Raw genomic sequence first — 23,910 nt, 5'->3', positions numbered from 1 at the left:
CATGGCTACAATAGAGCCTCTATGTGGCCTCACTCAGAATTCTAACAGTGTCCTGACAGTGGCTCTCTAAACCCTGGCTGCTTCTCCCAACTCATTCTCAGCTACTCTTTTGTAAGGCAGGTGGAGGGCTGGGACCCAGGGAGAGGATGTAGCCTTTGAGTGATGTTCTTTTATAAGCTCTTGCCTCTTTGGGTATCACTGACCGAGAATTACCTTCTGAGATAGGCTATTTTCAAAAAGTTGAAGAAAAACTTAAATCTAAGACACAGTCCTTTTAGAGTTTTAAACCTCTATTTGTAGAATCTTACTGGAATTGAAGAAAAAGTGTTTCTATCAAGCAAAAAAAAAAAGAAGTTTTGAAAACTAACAATTGAAAGACAGTGTTTACCATATATGTAAGAACCTGTAGAGGTTTTGTGAAAAGGGATTTTTTTTTTCTTTTTAATGCACCTGGAATATTTATTTTTAAATGTATGATACAGTGTTATGGGAATCCAGATGAATAGCTCATACTTGCAGTCAAATACCTATTCAAGCAGTCTTAGGCAAAAGTCATCCTCTTAAGTTGGCCAGGTCCTTCTGGAAATTGACAAGAAAGGTTTTTCAGAAAATCAGGAGAGATTTTAAAGTTTTATTCACTTGAAAGTAATAATCAACTGAATTCTGTGACACTGTCTTTAGAGACAATGGTGAAGGAGATGAAGGCATTTTGCTTTCAAGGAGCTTATAATTTGTGAGGGTCGGGGGTCGGGGATGCAAATAAGGAAGGTGCAGAGTCAGGTCAGAGGCCCGTACGTACAGCAGCAAGACTACACGGAAGGGCCGACAGGAGCAGCGATGCCGGGCAGAGTGGGCTTTAGAGACAAGTCTCCCAAGCCAGAGTTTACAATGAGCAAGACTGAGAGAGCTGAGTGAGTCATAGTATCAGTTCAGGGAACCTGCAGCAGACAGCCTGAGGAGGTAAACGAGTGTCACATATCCGCCAAGCCATGTTCATTGCACCATCATCCATTTCATCACCAATAAGGCAGTAACTCTGAACTAACTGTTGTTTCAGTACTTAGAATTGTGAAAAGAAATGACACGTTTTCTACCCTCCTAGAGTTAGCAATCCAATAATACACAGGAAGCTCCTCATCTGCCATGGCATGGCTGTAAGAAATAAGAACTATGCCCAAAATGGAATGTTAAACAATTCAAATGTTAGAGTATTAAAACAACACAGGCTGAATATGGGGGTACGCTATAATTCCAGCACTCAGGAGGCAGAGGCAGGGCATGGCAAGTTCTAAGGCCGGTCTGAGCTGTTAAGGAGAGCCTGCCTCAAAAACCAGTGCTAAAAGTCATCATGGTAGCTCAGTGGTAAAACACTTGCCCAGTATGCACAAGGCCCTGAATCTAGTCTTCAGACACACACACACACACACACACACACACACACACACACACATAGTACACATACACACATATATACACATACACAAGATAATAATATAGGTGATTAATTAGTATTAAAAGGTTTTTTATCACATACTGTTGAATAGAAGGAAAAGTTACCTCAATACATGAATCTGGTTTTACCTGCTTGTTTACCCATGTTCCCTATAAGAACGAAGGCTTCCTGACAACCATTAGCAACTTCAGATCTGTGAGGGATTGAGCGGGAAAATGCAGTAAAGACGAGGGATGCTCCCAGAGGTCACTTCTGAGACACTGAAGTGGAGTCTTTCATATAGTTTTCATAAAATTTCTATATGGGTATATATCACTTTATAATCAGGCAAAATAATTTGTTTTCACTAATTTTTGATGCCCAGTGTCATGCAATAACATTATCAATTGACTTCTGATTAGGTAGTCTTTCCTAACTCAACTCTCAATCAAACCAGCTGTCTGGAAGGCTATGATCAGTGGCTTCCATGTGTTTGGCCCAGTGACAGGAAATAATAAAGGGAGAAGAAGATACAGAAAATTTGGCATTTTGGGGCCAGAGAGATGGTTCAGCAGTTAAGAGTACTGGCTACTCTTGCAGAGGACCAGGGCTCTGTTTCTAGCACCCACATGGTGGCTGACAACTGTCCCAGATCCAATGCCTTCTTCTGACCTCTGCAGGCATTGCACTCACAAGTGCACTTACATACATGCAGGCAAATACTTATAAAATAAAAATAAATAAATAAAAAATATCTTTATTACAAAAAATGGTGCAGGCTGGGTGTGGTGGTGCATGCCTTTGATCCCAGCACTCAGGAGGCAGAGGCAGGTAGATCTCTGTGAGATCAAGTCCAGCCTGGTCTACATAGCAAGTTCCAGAGTAGCTGTGGCTACAGGAAGACCTTGTTTCAAACCACCCCCAAAACAACAGCAACAACAATAAAAAAGTGTTGTCTTTGCAGGTTTTGTATATGGTAGAGCAGCCTGAAGTTATCCATGTCCTTATCTATTAAATGTAGTTTCAGGAAACAGCCCCTACCAGGAACACACAGGGTCTCACCCATAGCAGACACTAATAACAGCAGCCACTGATTCAAAGAGTAAGGAGAGACTGTCAAGTTTGCAGAAAGGAAAGAAACCAATAAAAGCTTAACAAAGAAGCTGCCTGGGAGAGAGAGAGAAAGACTTGTAGCAAGCTGTGGGCATGCCTGTTGTCCCAGAAAGGTGGGGAGTAAGAGTGGCTAGAAGGGGCAGGCCATTCCTGATTGCAGGAAGGGACGAGGTGGCCCTGGGAAGCTTCAGGCCATTGCAGAGGCCTTCACAGACTGGCTGTGTGGAATGTACTGCACTCCTAATTTAATTTTCTAATGTACCAATGGAGGGGGAGGAACAGAAATGAAATGTGTTGTCCACCCCCACCCCAAATTTTTTCCCTGTGCTAGAAATGTTCTTGACGCAGCAAACCTACTTTAGAAATGTGTGCTCGAAGTTGCTGTACAGGATGAGATTGAAAGAAGGGGTCTGCAAGTATTCTAGCACCTTCCCTGAGGAAAAAGATTATGCTGGCGGTCACCTGTATCCTTTCTTCTCAGCCATTCCTCAATCTATAAAGTCCCAACAGCAAGGGTAGCAACTTAGTAATTGTGTTATTGATGCTTCGGCTATAAATAGCTGCTCCTTTAGTGATTACCAATGGAATGTAGGACAAAATGAATAAAAGAATTCAGAACATGCATCCTCTGTCTTCTCGTGTTACTGTCAGAGTTTGCGTAGAACATGTTTAAACATGCTTTGTTGATTAGTATTTTCCTCACTAGCATGAACATCCAAGCATTATTGGTGGTTCTAATTCTTGAAAAGGGACAAATTTTATAGAGTGAGGATATGGGTATGGACAGCATTTTCCTCGGTTTCCCCTTTAGGCTGCCAGATCCATTTCCTGTATTAGCCCCCAACGTCTGGGCACTCAGCAGGCCCTCATGCCAGAGGGAATGGATCAACAGAGCTTGAATCATTTACCCTCATCTGAAGACTATGTCTTTAACAGAGGCTCAGGAGGGCTGGTTTGGGGAGGTGGGTTTCTGAACTCACTGCTGCTCAGAAGAGAGGGTATTATGTGAGGAGAACTCCCTTAGAGGGCCTCCCTGTCCTCAGGACTGACTGAGGAGAGGTGATGAGGGAACACTTCCTGCAACTCGTGGGGAACCTGTTTTCCTTTTTTCCTTTCATAGTGCCTGTGTCCGGTTCTGCATATTTTTCTTACTGGGAGTCAGTAATAATTACATGGCAGACAACGTTGGATTAGGAATCTTGTGTTAACTTGTTGACTCAGGGTATTATGAGAATCTGTTTATTCTGAACCTCACAGTTTAAACAAAATTAAGTATTTCTAATTATCATAAAATTCTCAGGCCACATAAGCTAACTAAAGTTGATAAACTGGCTTCTTTAAAACTTTCAAACTATGAGCTCTACTCCTAGCTAGCAAGGACAAAGAAGATTACAAGAAAATGCGTTGACATTTGGGTTTTGGTTAAAGATGAATTGATAGGCATAGGCTCATGAAAGTTATTGCAGATTTTATTTGCTGCAAATAACTAGAAAGACTGACAAATGGCTCTAGGAAAAAGAACTCTTTCTTAAATATCACCTTTGCAGCTTAGAGCTCACCATTTTACATATGGGCAGAGCAGAAATATTTCTGTAGAAATTAAAGTGTTCTGTTAAACACTGTGAGCACCCTGTTAAACACTTCATAGATAAATTCACTATGTGGATCATGTTCCTCTGGTGGCATCAAAGGTGAAATGAAAGTGCCTGCAGACAAAGGATAAAGGGTCCTCTGACTGGGGTGTTTTCCAGGCCCTGACAGCAAGCCCAGAGTGAAAAGAATGATTCGCAGGAGAGTGTGATCATTCACAGCCAGCAGAGCCATGTCATGATGAAGAGGTCTTCTTTAGTAGACGCTCTCAGCAAAAATAATAGATCTGAAAGAAAGGAAGCAAGAGTTAGAAAGCAGTGGCTGCTGCTAGTGACAAATTATGTGGGCAAAAATGATGACAAGCCCCTTGAAAACCATTTCAGCAGTGAACCAAAGCTTATTCCAGAGCAGTTCTACACTGACATTCAACACTGATATTTTATTAAACATATACTGAGTTGTATTTTTGTAATTTTATAGATAATAATTATTTTAAACATAATAATTAATTTGGCCTTTTAGTCTTTCATCATCTTTCTTTAAGTTACATAATATAATCTCAAATGCATGCAATATTTAATGGTTAAGTAACATACTATAATTTGACATAATCTCAAACACTAATGTATTGCCCTATATTTTAAAATGCCACATCCTCTTGTATGAAGTGAATCGTAAATGAAGCTGTGTATTTGGGCATCAGTCTTTATGACAACACAGTGTGGTAGCCTAGATCAGGATGGAGCACTTGTGCTGTAACGGCTTAAACAAAGATGGGGGCTGGGTGTGTAGCTCAGCAGGAGAATGTGAACATAGCATGAGGCCCTCAATTAATTTCCCAGCCCTCCCACCTCAGTCCTCCCAAAATTAATAAAAGATGCATCTTGCACTAAATTTTAAGTATTCAGTGTAATTTTAATAAAAAAGTATAAGCTTTGATATCATTAGATCAAATGTAGCATATGCCATAACTATCAATTCGATTCATCCATTACCACTCGCGATCTAGTGTTGAAATATTTTAAATAAGCCCACTTTGTCTTAAAAGTTTATTTTCAATTCTTTCTGGCTTACATTAAGCAAGACTTTTCACCCCAAGGTTGAGAGTGTGGATAAAGACAAATAGATTTAATATAATCATGTGGTAAAGGAGGCATTCATGGGGAGGAAAAAGGAACCCCAAGCCGAGAGAAACTTACATATCATATTTATTAAGACTATACCCACCAAGAAGGAACAATTTTCATGCAATCCCTTTGGGATTTTGAAAGCCACATGCTGAAGTATTATTAGAATGATATCCTATTTATAATTAGACTACTTAAAAGGAAAATAAAATAAATTATGAAAACATTGAAATAGCTTCATCCTTTTTCTAGTTATTAATAAGCATGGTAGTGCTGGAAATTTGGGGGTATTTCAATGATCTTAAAAATATCCACCCATGGGGCTGGAGACATGGCTCAGTGGTTAAGAACACTGATTGTTCTTGCAGAAGACCTGGGTTCGAATCCCAGCACCCACATGGCAGCTAACAACTGTCTGTAACTCCAGTTCCAGAGGATCCAACAGCCTCTTCTGTCTTCCACCAGCATTGCACAGGTGCACTTACTTACATGCAGGCAATACACGCATATACATAAAATAAAAATAATAAAATATTAAAAAAAATATTCACCCCAGTTATATTCTGATAGCAGCATTCAGCTTTAATACTTCAACTTATCTTTTGCCTTAGCAACATTTATAGGCACTTTCAGTAAAGACCATAATCTCTAAATATTTTATAGCTATTAGGATAAACATTCAGAACAAAAACCAGCTAGCATCCTACCTTTGTTAAAACTCCTGTAAATCAAATCTTAGGTTTCTAATACAAGGTTCTAGGGCTCCTACCTAATGTAAACACAATTCTAGCAAAATCTCTTTCTCACTTAGAAAGCCCCCAAATATACTAAAATTAAAAATATATTGAAACACTGTCTTTAGAAGTGAGACAAGGAAAAAGCTGTGTATATCCCCATAAAGTGCATCTTATTACCAACTCAGAACTGGATATTGGAATTCCTCTTTTCAGTTTCTAAGATCTACAATCTATTTATAATCTTGTTAACTTGTATAGTTGTGTTATTTTATTCCTTAAAAAAAACAGATACAGATGTTAAAACACTGATTTACAATATATTTTGAGCCAGTGGTATAGCAGATCATTTAGAACAGGAATTAAAGGTACATTTTCCAAGTTTGTTTGAATCCCTTAGCTTGCACGACCCCAAATTCTCAAGAAGTAGGAGGTGAATTTCAAAACTCCCTTTGTTCTTTATCGCCACTCTCGGTATCATAAGTAATGTGCAAGGAAGGCTTGTGGTGGGAAAGCAAGGGGAATAGAAATAGCAGGGGTGTACTCCAGGTGGGTGACAGGTCCTGCTAGCCAGTGCCAATGTGAAGTGGCTTTAGATTTCATGCCCCCTTGTCCCCAAGGGTTGGGCTCCTGGAAGTTCCATGATGCCCAGCTTGGAGAGGACAGACAGTCCTCAACTTCCTTCATTTTTGCTCAGAAGTGCTAAGGGCTTGGGCATGGCTCTGGAAAGTCATTGGTATCTCATTACCCCTCACGAATATCTATAATACACAGCACCTTAGCTGGGCACACTCCTCTTTACAGAGAGAAGTAGGCAAGTGGAAAGTTGGTTTCTGAGAATTGATTAACTCCTAGAGTATAGGAGTTCAACACCAGAGGCTGGACGCCACATGTCAGATCCAATCATGAACTAATTAAAGTGCAGCCCTTCACCTTTTCCAACTATGGACTTGTTCCAGAACCACTCCTTCCCCTCCTCAGAGCTTCTGAATCATGGATACTCCTGGGAGTGCAGGCTCCTGGGGTACCCATTTTACCTTGTTTTGCTAAAGAAGTTATCAAAATACCAAGGAGTCCAAAGTTAGTCCCAAAAGTTAATATGGAACAATCACTCCTTAAAAACTGTCACTCCCAACACCGGTCACCCTGAAAGCCCATCTGTATAATTTCAACTTTCTTTGAGCAGATCTTTAAGGGGACTGGTGTTTTCTGTCTTTTTTTTAAAGTACTGTTGTCCATTTGTCAAAATAAAACTTGCTGATAACTGACGTGAATTTGTCTCTAATGTACTGTGCTGCATATAGCTTTTCATGTACAGAAAAATGGAGAATACTTCTTTTTAGCAAGTTATAGATGTCAAAGGTCTTAAGCAAATGTCTGTATTGTTCAGTAGTGAGTTCCTAACTATGAATATAATTGTCTAATAATGACAGATAAGAGGAAACAAAGAGGTCAGGGTCTTTTCCTCAGCTTTGGCCGTAGCCAACTGGCCTCAATAAGCAATTCTGATGTCAAGACACAGTGACAATAGCTAGCCCCACCAGTGACTCTTTTTTCTTCCGTTTTTACTCTGGAAAGAAAGGTATTGAAACAATTAGATGACAGGACGGTGTCTGTTTTCTCATGGTCAACTTGGAATACGGGCAGATCCAATCTCATGTGTCCGGTAGTTTGGTAGCGTAGCTTCTCTGAAAGAATACTCCTCTACTTTCTCATGTCATCCCCCGACCGCTTCAAACTGCCCCAAAGCTAAGAGCCTCTGTTTACTCAAAGGCTTCTGATTTATACCACGTTTGTGTTTCTAGGTTCATGTTCAGTTGGAAGAGAGCATCTTCCTGCTGCCAGTGATGTCGCTGTACTTGGCACAGAGAATAAGGCCCACTGTAACTGTCTTGATTCTCTTTATTAATTTTCCTAAACTAGCTTGAATCTTATGGTATATTTTTACATAATTATGGCACAAGTGAAAGGCTTGGGGGAAAAGAACAACCACTACAGTATCAAAGCAGAATAAATATTTGCAGAAAAATTCTGCCATAAGTTAATATTTTGCATATGAGCCCCTGTACAAAATCTGAGTTATTCCCGGGGCTTGATCCAACAGAACAAGGCTGTGGCTCACCCCTAGACACCCAGAGATGATGACGGATCAGAAAAAGGTCAGCTCGAGTGGCCATGCCAAGAATAATGACAGAAGGGACCCAACAGGCAGAAAAACAGTACAACCAGAATCCTAAAGGCAAAAGCAAGTTTGCCCATGGCCACGGGGTCCCTACCCTGTGTGGCTCTCTGCCAACTCCCTGCACCCAGGCTGGGCTCTGTGGCCTGGTGTGTTGGCTAGTTCCCCAGCCATCCATGCAAGCATTTTACGACCTCTCTCTGTGAGGTGGGAACTGAGGACCAGCGCCTGCAGCTTGCTCCCTTTGTTTCTCTTTGTCCTGGGTGAAGCACAGGAAAAGAAAGCACAGGGGAAGAGAACCTCGGGTGTTTGCTTGGTGGAGTTTATCTGAAAGACATGGAAGGAGCCTGTCAGTTTGGTTCAGAGGATCAGAGGCTCATAGCTGTGGGCCCAGCTCGACACCTCAGATGGCAGCCATCTGCTCTGGTTCACTTCCCCCAGCCATGGTGATGGCTGAACCTGTGTTCCTGGGCCTCATGTTTTTCCACTTAAAGTGTATCATGTCAACATGACATGCTAAAACCACACTCTCGCCACATACAATCATACTCTGTATGTACCCTGCCTTCTGGCAGAGAGCAAGTAACCATAAAGGACTTTCTTTCAGGACCATGTCCTTCTGAAGTGCCAGTCATTTAAGGACCTGGTGTTGACTGAGAGGGTTGCAGCTTTTTCTAAAGGGTGGAGGCTGTACTTCCAAGCTCCAGGCCAGGAAAGAGGAACAGTCACAAACCCTTGGCCCTGTAGTTGTGGGGATGGCAGGACACATTTCCAACCTGGAGTCTCCTAAGCTCCAAGCAGCTGATAATCCACAAAGAACTTTGATCATGACTGACATGGTGGTAGTAAGGTGTTCATGTCCTGTGAACTTAGGAGAATGTGGAGCAATGATCTGGATTAGGCGTCAATGCTACAGCATCTGGATCCATGTCCTATGAATTTCTCAGTCTTCATCTTTCATCTTTAAATTAGATTATGACATTAGATACTGCTGAACTTTCTCCTATAAACTTGGCTTTGCAAGAAATAAGAGTTTGTGAGGAAGAACTCTATTCCTGGCACAACAGAAATTCCACAAGAAATACAAGCTGTACATCCCTTATCCAAAATGCTTAGAATCAGAAGTATTTGAGATTTCAAGGAGATGGCATGGTTACTAGGATCAAATTTAAGCACAAAGTCTGTTAATATTTTACATACACCTGATATACTTAGCCCAAGGGCAATTTTATACAATATTTTAAGCTCACCTATGTTTTGACTGTGGACCCATCACCTGAGAAGTGTAGAATTTTCTACTCATAGTGTCATAGCCCAGAATTTCAGACTCTGGAACATTTTCGATTTCATATCTTTGGATTAGGGATGCTTGGCCTGCATAAGAATCAGCTCTTAATGAGGTACTTGGCATTGCATTGAATCTACAAGGCTATCAATGTAGAACTCTTTGCTAACCAAGGGTGATAGGGTGGCTCATCCCTGGTGCTTCAGGACTTCTAAAAAGGGAGGAACCAATCCCAGGCTGGGAAGTGACTGAAGCTTTAGAGATGTTCAAATTTAGTAACCACTCATAAAATTTTCCTAGCAAAAGACTGCAACCTTGCACTGGCTCCCAGTCTTCCTCAGAGTTATTGGTACTGTTTGGATCTATATGTGACCGTCAAGTTAAAATATTAGTTATGGGCTGGTAAGGTGTCTCAACAGGTAAAGGTGCTTTTTGCCAAGCCTGAGGACCTGAGTTCAAACCTTGAATCCCACATGACAATATGATGGAAGGAGAGAGCTGATTCCCACAAGCTGTTCTCTGACCCCCACACATGTGCAATGGCATGCATGCAGGTGCAAACACACACAAATCGAATGAAAAATTTTAATGTTCTAATTGTGTATCCCTCTACTATTGAATTATCACTGTGTCCATAAACAAAGTTGTTGACTTTGATTTCTCTTCAGAAAGCCTTTAACAAAAAATAACCCCTTTCTTCTGCACATACGATCACTTTCCAGATCTATAGTAGGTCTGCTGTGTGAGATTGGGGTCCGAAGAAACAGGGTTTTCCCGTCTTCCTCTTCCCTTTCTGGGGCTGCTTACTAAGTCCATGGTGCCGTCAGTGTCACTAAATGCCTGATGTTTCTTGAGCGAATGACGGCTTGCCCAATAAATGTCCTCTTTCTCTGCCCACCCCATGGCTATTGGAAGGTAGAGATGTGGCAAGGCCAGCCTGAGGCTCAGAAAGCTGTCTTGCTTTTGTTATCACAGTTCAAGCACTATAATCCATCCCAGCAAACCACCTTTAATCTGTGTATTCTACTGCTGTGGTCTCAGATTGACAAGGTAAGTGGTCAGGCCAAAGGTAATGACCTATGCCATTCTTCACTGACCTAGCAGCCTATAATGAAAGCTCTTCATACCTCTGTAGCCCTCAGGAGAAGGGGGTCATCTGGCCCCCAGAGCTGCTGTTTCTGCATTATCACAGTTAGAATCAATTTACCACTGTGAAGTTAGTTCACTTCTGTCCCGCTGCCCTGTAAGTGCCTTGAGGGCAGGGCTGACATCCATCATGTCCACTGCTTCCCTGGCAGAGCTCTCTGCTGTGATCTGTGTGCCCAGTAGCTCTATGGGTTCTCTCTTCTGCCCCAGGGCCTTTGAACTTACAGTTCCCTTGGCTGGAAGACTCTTTTCTCAGATACCCTGTTGGCATTGCATATCCCCTTGCCCTTACCTGTGTGTTCTCCTTTGTGCCCATCCCTATCAGACCTACTAGAGAATGTGCACATCTTCCTGCATGTCTCTCCTACTGGGTGTCTAGTTCAAGGGTGAGGAGTTTTGGTGCATTGTACTAGAGGGCATTGGCTTTTCATGAATAAAGGAATAAGCACTTTGTTAATCTAAGCAGTTAGTCAGCTCGGGTGGGCAGAAATACAGACCCTGGAGTCCTTAGAGTCACTAGCTGTGGCCCCAGGGAGGTCTCAGGCCAGATATAGGAGTCCCTTCTGTCTCTCCAGCCCCAACTCTGTACGTTAATGTGTAAAATATGCTGGCTTGGCAGTAGCTCTTAAACATGTGAACGCTGCCCCAAGACTTGGATTCGGCAGTGGTTTCAACTCCTTACAACCCATCACATACTTTTTGAAAGTTCATTTCAAAAGTACATTGTCAGCACGTTCCGTCTGTTTTTGGAATAAAAAACTAATTTCCCCTTGGAATTCTGTATGTCCTGCACTTTGTAGTAAGCACCCAATTAGGGGTTTTTGAGACGTATTTTGGCACCTGGAAATGGATTAAGCTTCTGTTTTGGGCTCTTGTGTCTATAGACCTCTCCTGTGGCTTTGAACTTTGTTTTGTTATTTCTGGGAACCCCAAACTCTTTCGGTTTGAAACAAGGGGTTCTTAAAACAAGCTTTGGACTTCCTCTATTATCTAGCTATCTAAAGCACATTTGGAAATTAAAAGAAAGAAAACCCTAAATGATAATAGAAACCTAATATATTCTTAAGAAGCCTGCAAAGGGGCCTCCAAAAGCCAGGGCAGCTTCTGAAAAGTGAGAGAAGAAAACAAACAAAACAAAACGAAACAAAACATATATCTCAGGGGACACTGGATTTCAGCGATGAGTAATGAAGGTAAGGGCTCTGGTTTGAGAATAAGCGCACTTAGGACAGGTTAACAGAGTCTGCGGTTGCAGGATATTGCAGTAGAGTAATATGCTCTATTCATCTGCGAATCTTCGAAATTTATTTTTTGTATTCTATCCACCAAGATTTTCTGCATGCTGGGAAAGTGTTCTACCACTGAGCTACACCGCACCACCACCCCAGGGAGCAAATGTTTAATAGGTAGTAAATAGCAATTATAGTTTCCATTCTACATTTTTTTTTTTTGAAAAAAGCAACATTTGGGCTAGAGATATGGCTCAGCAGTTAAGAATATTGACTGTTCTTGCAGAGGACCTGGGTTCAGTTCCTAGCTCCCACATGGTGGCTAACAACTGTCTGTACCATCCCCCGCAGTCCCAGGGGCTCTAAAACCCTCTTCTGACTTCCCCAGGCATTTGCATGCATGTGGTGTATTTACATACATTCAGGAAAAAATCATCATACATATAAAATAAAAATAAATGATACGTATTTTTAAAATTCAACATTTATTTGCAATTTCACAGACTTTTAAGTAATGAATCCTCAGTGTGTACTTTGTATACTTGAACTTAGTGCACTGTTTTTTTTCTTTTGCTCATTAAATAATAGGTTATTTTCATTCTTGAAGATGCTAACTGCACCCCTTAATTTTTTTTTAATATTTCCATTAAACTCATTCTACAAAGTTCTCCTGAATAAAGAAGGAGGATCTCATTGTTACAGGGGTCTTTCCTTTAATCAAGTCACCTTGGAGAGAATCTGTTCTGCAGGTAAAAGCTTGAATCTGATAACATTTAATGCAAGCTGCCAGGATACTGAAAAAGTCTTCACTTGGCGGTCCAGCCTGGAACAATGACTTTTAAATAAAGCTAGCAGGAGAAAACAAACACACACACGGTGTAGAAGAGCTGAGCAACAATGGGGTCCTCAAATACATTAGCTCACTTCTCAGCCAGTGGAAATTTACAACTAAATTAGTTTACAAAAACATTCTTGCACCCCCTCCTTTCCAAACAACCCTTCCCATTCTTAACCTGGGAATTCTAGGCCAGCTTTGATTCTTAAATCCCACTGCCCTTTTTAAAGCATTATCTTTTCCCCTTCTAGTTACTGACTTCCTCAAGAGAGAAAATTTCTCCTTCAAGATGCTGTGTATTTTTCCCTCCACTAATCATACACACACACACACACACACAAATGCTGTGTATTTTTCCCCCCCCTAAACATACACACACACACACACACACACACACACACACACACACACACACACAGAGTTTACCAACAATATAAAAATTGTATTTCTGGGCAAAAGGTCTGAAGTTTCTTCTCCTGATTTAGAAACTATCTAAACCTAAAGTTATGTTGTTCAATACACAGATGATTATTACTCTCTTCTAAGATTTCATTGTTAATGTTCAGAAGGAAGTTCCCCAATATATTTTCTGAGAACGGCCTGTTTTTCAAATGTTAAATTCACAGTCAGCATGTGAGGGCTCAGATCCTGGCTTTTCCTTCTTTCTTATCTGAGGTCATAGACCTCAAGAGAGCAGGGGAGGGTTACAAGGTCAAAGTCTTTTCCTGCTTGGAACTTGCTGCTCACTGGGAGAGGGCTGCTGGGAAATAGATGCTTTGGGAAGAGGTTGGGTGGGTCAGGATTTTAAGTCTGTGAAGGAACAGCTGGTTTGAGTTTTTGTCCATTTCTGTCTGCTGCTGCCTTCTTCACAAATCCATGGAGAGAAGATTTGTTCAGAAGGAGCAGGCAGCATAAAGAATATGTCTCTGTGACTGCGACACTATATATATCATTTTTGTTGCACAGCTGAATTCTGAGTGGCAGAAAGGACCTGGTTTTACATTATTAACTCTGAAATTTGAAGCATGCCTGAGCCTTCACTGGAGGAGCCTTGCCATAGCCCTGGAACCTTCTTCTAATAATATTTTTTAACTGAAACTTCCATGAAAATAAGCATCCTAAGGGCCACCTGAGTATTTAGAGGTTGAACAGAAAGGCAGGAACGTGACTCACATACAAAAGCAAAGCCAAGTGTATGTGTTACTTGTTTCTGGACTAGATATCTTCTCTATTTCCAAATTAGTATATTCATCCATCTCTCCAGTGTTTACAGAGGGCTGCTGCTTCCCACAGTCACCCCGGGGGCTACAGATAGAGCAGTAAGATGCTTAGGTGCTTCTGTGCACAGGTGTAGAAACTGGGTCCTGAGAACTCAAACCCACAACTGTGTCTAGCTCTTCTAAATAGTTGACACAAACAGGTCTGTTCACAATAACATTACGCTATAATAAACTCATAAATCCAATACTTAACATGAATTTGTAACACTAGTAGAACAGTAAAAGAGTAATAGAAAGAAAATGTTTGAAAACTGTTTTAAAAAACACCATATGGCTTGATTATTTTTATTTAGATTTTGAAGTCTTCCATGCTTTTTTCTTAAATCCTGCACAAGTGGGCTTATACACACACACACACACAGAGAGAGAGAGAGAGAGAGAGAGAGAGAGAGAGAGAGAGAGAGAGAGAGGAGAGAGAGAGAGAGAGAGAGAGAGAGAGAGAGAGAGAATAAAACATTTCTCAAATAAATGGCAAACCAGTAACAGATTTTTTGTCTGGGCTCCTCAGCATACTGGCCTCAGGCTGTGTTGGTGTGTGGCTCAACAGCCATCAGAGGTCATAATTTCATTGGCAGTTAGCATCAGGTTTAATTTTTCTAGCATGCTGAATTTACCAAAATGTCTGGTTTTAGTTATGCCCGGGCACTCTCCAAATCAGCTTTGAGCAGTATGATGTTTTAAGGTACCTAAGCTTTATAGAATGCATATGCTAATTGTTTTCAATCACTTTCCTTTCTAAACACAAAAATGTGTTTTCTGAAGCTAAATAACAGTAGTTCTTGATGACATTGCTTGTTTCTTATGAGAAAGAGCCCCAAAATAAGTAAAACATGTCAATTAAACAAGACTGCCACCTACTGATAGACATTGTTGAAAAACATTCCAGTTGAGGTGTTTATAAAATAACTAATTTCTTAATTTACAAAATAAAGAATGCTTCTTAAAAACTAACACACATCATTTTAACTGCATTTTAGGAATGTGACCAAGTTCATATAGACGACGTCTCTTCCGATGACAACGGCCAGGATTTAAGGTGAGCACACTGGCACAAACTGACCAGCGCCCGGTTACGGTTTAATTTGTTCAGCTAGTTAAGATGAATTTTCTGTTTGGTTAACTCTGGGCTTTTCTTGCATCTAAATAGCACGTATAACTTTGGAACAGATGGCTTTCCTGCTGCAGCCACCAGTGCTAATTTATGCCTGGCAACTGGTGTCCGGGGTGGAGTGGACTGGATGAGAAAACTGGCCTTTCGCTACAGACGAGTAAAAGAGATCTACAACACGTACAAAAACAACGTGGGAGGCAAGTGACAGGCACTAATACCTCAAGGGGGTAGCTGAAGATAGCCTAGTTAAAATCCTTAAAGTACCACTCACTTTTGGGCTACATTTTTGAGTATAAAATTTTTTTAAAGGCAATTTCATCTAACTGATGAACTTCTGCTATGATTTAGTGACAATTATTAGACTCTAGCCAGTTGCCCTGGCTACTTAGTACTGTGGCCTGGGGAAGATTTCCTTGACCTCTCAGACATTCAGTTGTCCTTCCAGCAAAGCCCTGCTCATGACACAGGATGAGTTGTCACCAGCGCCCTTCCCAGACCTGTGCTTGTGTTAAGTCTTGCATCTTTTCAATGTGGTTCCCAGAAGTCAAAGTGGTTTGAGCATAGACAGAATAATGTTTACTCAATGATGCAAAGTGTAAGGAGGTTTACAGCATGGCTAGGTCTAGGCACTAAAGTGTCATGATCAGGAAAGCCTGTACTTTATGGTGGGTAGGAGCCATTTCTAGTCCCTCACAAGTGGTGGCAAAAGCAGCTGCCCCTAGACTCAGGTTTTGATCTCCCTAGTTATCCCCACCATGGGGGAAAGAGAGACATCTTCCCATAGAGTCAGGGAAAGTTCCAAGCCTAGCTGTCCCTGACCAAACCTAAGGCACTTCATCTAAGAACAAGAAAGCAATTCTGCTCACATGACATGGTTAGAAGCCTGGGAGAGCACAGGCTCCCCCAGAAAGATGAGATGACACCTACCTCCAAAAGAAGGGGTGCTGGGAATGCCAGGCCAGGTGTTCTTTGTGAATTAAACACACATTTGCAACTAAATGATAATACATGAAACTATGGGTTTGAGGATGGTGATGGTAACTGTGAAATGCTTCCTATGAAGCTGCTCAGCCATGTGGGTGAGGAAGTGGGTCTCATGCACCTTCCACCTCTCAGGTCTGCTTGGTCCAGCCAAGAGGGAAGCCTGGCTCCAGCTGCGGGCTGAGATCGAGGCACTCACGGACTCCTGGCTGACCCTGGCCTTGAAGGCCCTCTCACTCATCCACTCCCGGTGAGGTGCTCGTGGGCCTGCCTGGGAAGTGGGTGCTGCTCAGGCTTCTGTACCTTCGAGACTTATTTTTCAACAGTCTTCTTTTTCCTTTCTGTTCTCATAGGACGAACTGTGTGAATATTTTAGTAACAACTACTCAGCTCATCCCAGCATTGGCAAAAGTCCTGCTATATGGATTAGGAATTGTATTTCCAATAGAAAATATTTACAGTGCAACTAAAATAGGTGAGCTCTTTATGTTTTCTGAACTGAACCTTTTTCTTGAAGCTAGTCTGAAAGGAAAGACAGTCAATGAAGCTTTTTCAGAATTCTAGCTACCTCAGAACAATGGAAGGATAATCTTATTTTCAAGAGTGGTTGCGGACATCAAGAGAACTATAAAGTATAACCTATATAACCGAATGATAAAGTTTTACTTTACTGGATGACATAAAGACCTGGACATTTTGGGTACAAATAATTTAACATCAATTCTAGGCTATTTTTTTTTTAATTCTTTTAGGTGACATCAACACAAATATTTTGTAAACTAAAGCGAAAAGTAAAACAAAAGCATTAAAAGTAGAAATGAACAACTCCAACACTTTTTTCAGTTTCACTGGACATGGGCATTTGTTGGTTTTAGTTCAATATGTATGGGCAGGTGGCTCCTCATTTTTGTTCTGGGAATATAAAAAGTAAGCTTTTTGTAAGGATGATGCACAGTTGGAAGGGATAAAGTCTAATCAGAAATTTAGAATACAAACTAAGTAAGAATAAAAATAGGCATAAAAGGCAGTCTTGGCTTATTCTCAAGGGAGGCAGACATCTAAATATCTACAACCCAGTATGACAAAGTCATATACAAATGAGCATTCAACAGGTATGTACTAGATGTAGAGAACTGTACTAGGCATTTTGCCTATTAATCTTTACATTTTACACATGAGGAAACTAAATCTCCAGGCTTAAGTTGTTAGGTAAACAGCTAAGAGCCAAGTCTCAGGTCTACTGATCCAGTCTCCTTTCTACCAGGTGGTCCTGCTGAGTGCTTGACCCTGACTGTGCCATAGGTAGCTCTTGTTCCCAGGCAGGAGGGGCCAAAGGGCAGAGTCAGTGAAAGCTAAGGGACAAGATCGCATTTGAGCAAGGCCAGAAAGACAAACAAAAGTTTACCTGGAAGCTTTGCTAATTGAGATCAAGGGAACAGAGATGTTGAAACAATTCCCTGCCAAAGGCCTTGTGAGTAGTCCTGAGTGGTTAGTGTTCAGTACTCATAGGAGACTGAAGCTGGAGAACAGCCCTGTGTTTATCCTAAGTGGCCTTCATATTACCCTAAAACAATGAATTGTAAGGGGGAAAGAGGATGCCCATCCTCTGTATGAGAGGAAGACTGATTCTGGCTGCTCAACTCCATCTAAAGGCAGAGAGGCAAAACTGAATCCCAGAGTTCCATTTATTAATCAGTAGATAATTTCTTCCTCTACTTGTTTATAGTATGCATTCTCCACCAGATTTTAATATTCTTGAGGGCTGTTCGTCTCTTTTTCATCACACTGGCTACAATGCCCAGCATATAGTATATATGCTCAAAACATGGTTTTGAAGGAAATGGATATATAATCTGTGTATTTTGAAAACTGACGCAGCAGTTTCTTATAGACAGCTGGGTCAGTATTGACACGATTCACTGATGGAGAAATGAGACATGTCAGGGATGAATGTGACAATTCCATGTGATATTCAGGTAGACCCACCATCTTTGAAATCCCCCATCTGGTTTGAGAAGACTTATGTTTTCAGGAAGAGCTAAGACCAGAGTACTGAAAACCCACCAGGTGGAAGGCACAGACCAAATCAATTCAGCAGGTTGTTGTGACTGAAATTTCCTATGCTCTCATGCTTCATAATGGCAGCCTGAATTAAGTCATGTGATCCTATTTTCAGTTGGATTAAGAAGAATTATACTGTGTTTTGTAAACCGGGATTGTGGTCAGGTTTATCAGCACTCCAGCATGCAGACAAATTCCAGAGAAGCATACAGTAAGGTGTAGAGAGGCCTCGTTCAGCCTCCCACAGGCAGGAAGCGTACACATGCTACACCATACTTCATATGTATTGAAATTAAACCTAGACAATTTAAAAAGGCTACCAGGAAGTTACAGTAGCAATTTAGTAAACACTAGATATTTTTAAGTAAGATTTTGTCAGAAATATTGGCCTTTAGTTTTTTTCAGTACATAACTAAGGCTTAGAGTTAAAAATACATGGTGGTAGACATTACCTCAAAACTAGCGGAAGGGGCTTACTGTAAAAAAAAAAATGAATTAACTTTATTCATTAATTTCTCCACTAAATACAAAGGTAATTCCTTCCTATTTATTAAACACTTTTTGTTGATTTTCTTCAGAAACAAGTAGTGTTTTTCTTCATGTTGGTCTTTAATGCATTTTTTTTTCCTTCTTTTTTTGGAGACCAGGAGAGAACAAAAGTGCTAGGAAAAGGTGGTGGGCAGGGTCACATGGGAAAGGTGGTGGGCAGGGTCACGTGTGACATAAAAGTGGAAATTGGGAATACCAAGAGAAGCGGATAGCAAGAAGTGGAGGAGAAGCCACAGAAGCAAATTTTTGTTTGAAAAATGCCATAATGAAACCTAATTCTTTGTAAGCTAATACAAAATTTTAAACAATTAAGAAAAGTAATCATTATCATTTTTGATATTTTCTTAGAAAAAAAAGTAGAGATTGAAAGCCCTATGATTATTGCTAATTGAGTCATCAAATAATACTGATGTGGAGCTCAGTATACAGAAGGGGGCAACTTCATTCTTAATCTTTCATGTGAGAAAATGTCTCTGTGACCCCAAATTTGCAATGAAGCCTGTTGGTACAAAGCCAAGACTTTTTCTTATATTTTGTCCACCACAACTTCACATTTAAATAACAATGAGTTTAAGGGGCTAGGGATGTAGCTCAATGAATATTTACCTAGTTTGTGCAAGGCCCTGGCTTTGATCCCTAACACCATAAGAAATTTTAAAAAGGGGTGGGGGGAGGCAAAAGGAAAAACAACTGTTCACAAAAATAGCAATCAATTTCATCTTCCTCCACAAGAAAATATAATAATAATAATAATAGTAATAATAATAAGCCTTTGCAAAAGCAAGTATTTGTCTATTAGGAGGGAAAAAAGTTTCATGATATCTATGTGTTTGGTTGTAATGCAGTGAAAACTACACTTTTTATTCCTTAAAGCGATATACTATTTCACAGTTTAGCAACGACTAAAGAAGCCTTGAAGTTGCCCCCTTTGAATAAGATGGCTGTATTTCATTCTGTCAGATGCAAAGGAGAGATTTTAGTGCAAAGTACAAATATAAAGCAGACATTTGTTTAAGCAAACAAGCAATTTGTTCATGTGTCTATCTGATCCTCCCTTGAAAGAATTGCAGGCCCTGCTCAGCCATTGACATTTGAAAACTATAAACTGTCCCATTGTCCATTAAAATGACCTATTGGCAGCTGAGACTTGGAACACCAGTTTCTTCTCTGAGGGGGAACAATGCCTGCCTTAGCAGCAGAGATGTGCTGACAGCAGAGCCGCCAGCGGAGCCCAAAGGAAGTCCTGACATGGGAAAGATAATAGACAGATAAAGGTGTTTAGTTTCCTTTATCCAGCTTTGCCTCTAGGAGAGTACTTGGTTGAACATGAGATGCCCAGGTGAGGTGGCAGCCATCTTGGTGTGGTACCCACACTACCAAGACCCCATTACCATTGATTTCAGCAGGACCTTTAGGAGACGTCTTTGAGCAAACACGTTAGGCTTTGGATGTCTTTCTTTTAAACTGCAAGTGAAAACATAAATCTATTCCCTGGCTTGTTTTCTCTTACTCTACCAAATCCAGTACCAGGTATTTATTATAATATTTGAATCAAGTATTATTTTCAGTTTGATATTTTATATTTTTAAGTCAAGTTTTAAAAATTTGCTGAAATTGCATGCCTTTTAGTCTCAGTTGGCAGATGGAAAAACACACTGCCACAAAACAACCGCCCTCCAATTGCTGTATCGTGAATTCTCTGGAAAAGAGTATTTAAAGAGGTGTCCAACCCTTTTGACATTGAGACATGACATTGTCATCTACAAAGTTCATACTTCAAAGCTGTGCAGTTGAGCTACACCCCGCCCCAAATCTCAGAGTTTAAGTTTACGATTCTGTATTAGGGTTCATTCATAGTCATCCTTGCGGTCATGTGTCCTGGGCCATCAATTTTCAAGAGCTGGGGCAACACTCTGCTAATAAATTTACAGGTTTTTATATGCTGTCCTACTATTCATACTGCTCAAGTGGCATAAAATGTCACCTGGGCAGGATGAATCAGTCATGAATAAGACATTTTCTATAAAACTTTCCAGCATCATCCAACTGGGTTACCCAGGCTTTACATTCTCTATAATTCACTTTTACCCATTAGGAAAGGAAAGCTGTTTTGAGAGGATAATTCAAAGGTTTGGAAGAAAAGTGGTGTACGTTGTCATAGGAGACGGCGTGGAAGAAGAGCAAGGGGCAAAGAAGGTGAGCTCCCCGAGGGGCCGCGTGCTTTCTCTTTACTCCTCCAAACTCTCAGAACGGCATCTTTTTGGAACAGGGCCCATTTTTCTGCCACAGACTGAAGTGTGGAGAGTTGTGATCACTGAAAGGAGGAAGCACAGAATCCTATTTACACATGTGTGAGCTTTTGGAACAGAGGCGTGCACAAGCTTCTGCGTGGGACAGGTGGTTGGTCAGAAAGGCAGGCTTAGTGCTGCAGCTGTCATCCAAGACACAGGTGGCTCACATGCTGTCCTTATAGTAGCATATTGTCCTCTGCACCCAGGGCAGACACTGTCAGGGGGCTCCCACCTTGTTACCTGATCCTGGATGTGGCCATAGACCCTTTCAAATACCATTTCAGAAAGATACTTGCAAGTGGTCAGAGCTGGCACACAAGATGAAATTACTTACAGTCCTAGAAGACTTATGCCTTCTTTTTGTGACAAGGTTAGCATCTGCCTTGTTCAGGATGTTCAAAGGAGAGGGAAGAGAGGACCTGACTATAAAAGTCTCTTTAAAAATTGTCGTGTGAACTACAGTTTCTGAATCTCAGTAAGTGTCTTGCTGTCCTTTCTCTTAGCAGCAGCTGTCTCCTTTAGCATCCCTCACACTTTTTAAGGAGGAGGACTAAGTTCCTTAGCCTGACACTCAGGGTCTTCACAACTGGTTACAACTTGCCTTTCTAACCTGTCTCCCTTCTCTACCCAACACTGTGATCACGTGCATCTAGTGACCTTCTGTCTTAGTCCATTTTCTGTTACTGTGGCAAAATGCTTGAGAATGGATCATTTATAAAGAATAGGTATTTATTTGACTTACAGTTCTGGAGGCTAGGACATTAGTGGACATGGTGTCAGCATCTGGTGAAGACCCTCTTATTATATCATAAGATAGCAGAGGGTGTCACATGTGGGCACAGAGCAAGGTCTTTCTTCATCTTTGCAGAAAGTCATCAATGCCACTTTGATTCCTTTTTTTGCACTCAGCACCTATCCACACCATGAGCTGACCTTAGCTAATCCTAATTACCACCAAAAGTTCCACCTTCACGTAACATACAAGGTTGAAGATTCAGTTTATAACACATGAACTTTGAGAGACATATTCAGACCATTAACACCCTTCTTTTACCATGCCCAATACTTCTTTCTTAGAATACTTTTATAACTTTTTTTGTCATTATGTGACTCATTTCTCAAAACTCATAAATCCCATGTTTTTAGGTGCTCAGTTACAGTAGCACTCACTTATATTTTCACTGGAGAAGCCATAGTGGTAAAATAACTTGGATTCTGATCCAACCCTTCTTTGATTTATAGCTTTGCTGAGTATCCATTCTTCAACAAGTGTCTTAAGCCTTCAATTTCGTTCTACCCTGTCCCAAAATGTGGATAGTAATATAACCTAGTTCTTCAGCCTATGTGGGAAGTTAGATTTATAGAGACATGAGACTCATTAACTAGAACAGTGATAGCTGTTGTTACACAAATAATTATAAGTGCCTGCTTTGACAACTAAATCTGGTCTTTGGGGAATGGAGACCTGACTCTGTGTTCAGTTGTTTTTTTTAATTCCCTAAATCTTGTGCTCTATAAATGTTTCTTGAGGGACATTATGTCATTAAATGGATAGGATAAGCTCCCCTTTCTTTCCCACATAGTCATTCATAGACAGCTGTGCACATTACCATGAGGGACATAGCAGTCCAGCTCTGCTGCTGTAACCCAGCCAGTACTAGAGATGGCACATCAAGTTCTCTGTCACAGATGTTAAGTTGACATGTAACAGCCTTTCCATGCCTATGAAGATGGCTCAATTCGCCTTCAGTGCCTCTGAATTCCAATAACACCACAGGCGCTGGCTCTATCTCTGTCACTGACAGATGATTTCACCAGTTCCCTAGATCAGAGTGGACCTGGTGCTGGTGGAAACCCACATGCCACTGGCTTGTTAGTGCTGGAGAGGAGCAGCATGTAAGCACTACTTCTGACCTCTGCTTCTCACCAGTGGCTAGCCCTGATTCTCAATGGGAACATTTGCCATCCTAGACTAAATTAGAATCCCCCAAACACAGTCCTGAGAACTGAAGGAGAATGCTTGGTGGAAATCCTGGCTCAATGCTGTCTTCCTTGGAAAACCTCTGAGAATCCCAGGCCATTCCTACTCAGAACCTCCTAGTGGCCAGAAGGGCCTGGGGTAGATTTGCACCTCTGAGCAACATGGAGCTAAGGAGCAGCATATGATGGCACAGTGACCCTGGGCCAGCTTTGAATCTGCCCTCCAGGCTGGGCCTTCCAAATTGTAGTTTCAGAAGAAAGTACCAGGGTGTGGCTTTTAGCTTGGTGTATGCAGAGGGAAGACTATGATAACGACCGCATAAATAAGGCACAAAAATCACAGGTAAAATCCCACTGTGAGTGGGTCCTTTCCTAAGTCTTTCTAGCAATTTCTTAGAGGTTTAGCTCTGGTGACCACAGCTTGGAAAACAGAGGAACTCTTGGTCTGATGTTACAGTTGAAGGTAGTAATACAATTATGTTTTCTGTCTTTAAAGGACAGCTAAAATTATCTTCACTATTTATCTTTGGACACATTATTTTGCACACATACACCCACCACAATTAGGCAGTGGCCGACAATAAATATTCTCTTGGAATTTTTAATTATGAATGAATCTTCTTAGCTTTTCTTTGGTTTGGGGGGCAAATATATGTGCTAAGAGTCATGAAACATCTGATGCAAATATACCTCTCTGGATTCTGTTTTCTGATTTAGTGTGTATGTAAAAATGTCGACTTTGCAGAAGATTCTTAGATTCCTAGTATCCTGCAAACACTTAGATACTGTCAGTTTATCACTCAGTGATATATGGAATAGTCTTTTAAAGAGGATGTCTGCTCTAGTGTTTTACAATAAACTAATAAATAGTAGCACTTTCTGGATGAAATTAGTGACAAGAACCTATTTTGTGATATATAATGCATGACTTTAGAGTTGAATTCAGCCCAGAGGCAGAGAATATTTAATATTTAACTTAGGGCAAAA

General features: G+C 40.9%; 1 protein-coding gene across 4 annotated transcripts in view; it reads left to right on the top strand.

Moving 5' to 3' along the window:
• Positions 1–23,910, top strand: part of Eya1 (EYA transcriptional coactivator and phosphatase 1) — a 158,252-nt gene that overhangs the window by 124,248 nt on the left and 10,094 nt on the right. For all 4 annotated transcript variants that reach the window (XM_029553972.1, XM_029553971.1, XM_008848877.1 and 1 more), the window contains exons 13-17: positions 14,928–14,986; positions 15,098–15,258; positions 16,178–16,292; positions 16,396–16,517; positions 20,748–20,848. In XM_029553972.1, the coding sequence (XP_029409832.1) occupies positions 14,928–14,986; positions 15,098–15,258; positions 16,178–16,292; positions 16,396–16,517; positions 20,748–20,848 (558 nt within the window). The remainder of the gene's footprint in view (positions 1–14,927; positions 14,987–15,097; positions 15,259–16,177; positions 16,293–16,395; positions 16,518–20,747; positions 20,849–23,910) is intronic.

Source organism: Nannospalax galili, unplaced genomic scaffold, assembly GCF_000622305.1.
Source record: "Nannospalax galili isolate Female #2095 unplaced genomic scaffold, S.galili_v1.0 scaffold102, whole genome shotgun sequence".
In the NCBI taxonomy this organism is placed as follows: domain Eukaryota; kingdom Metazoa; phylum Chordata; class Mammalia; order Rodentia; family Spalacidae; genus Nannospalax; species Nannospalax galili.
This window is presented reverse-complemented; position numbering and strand designations above follow the sequence as displayed.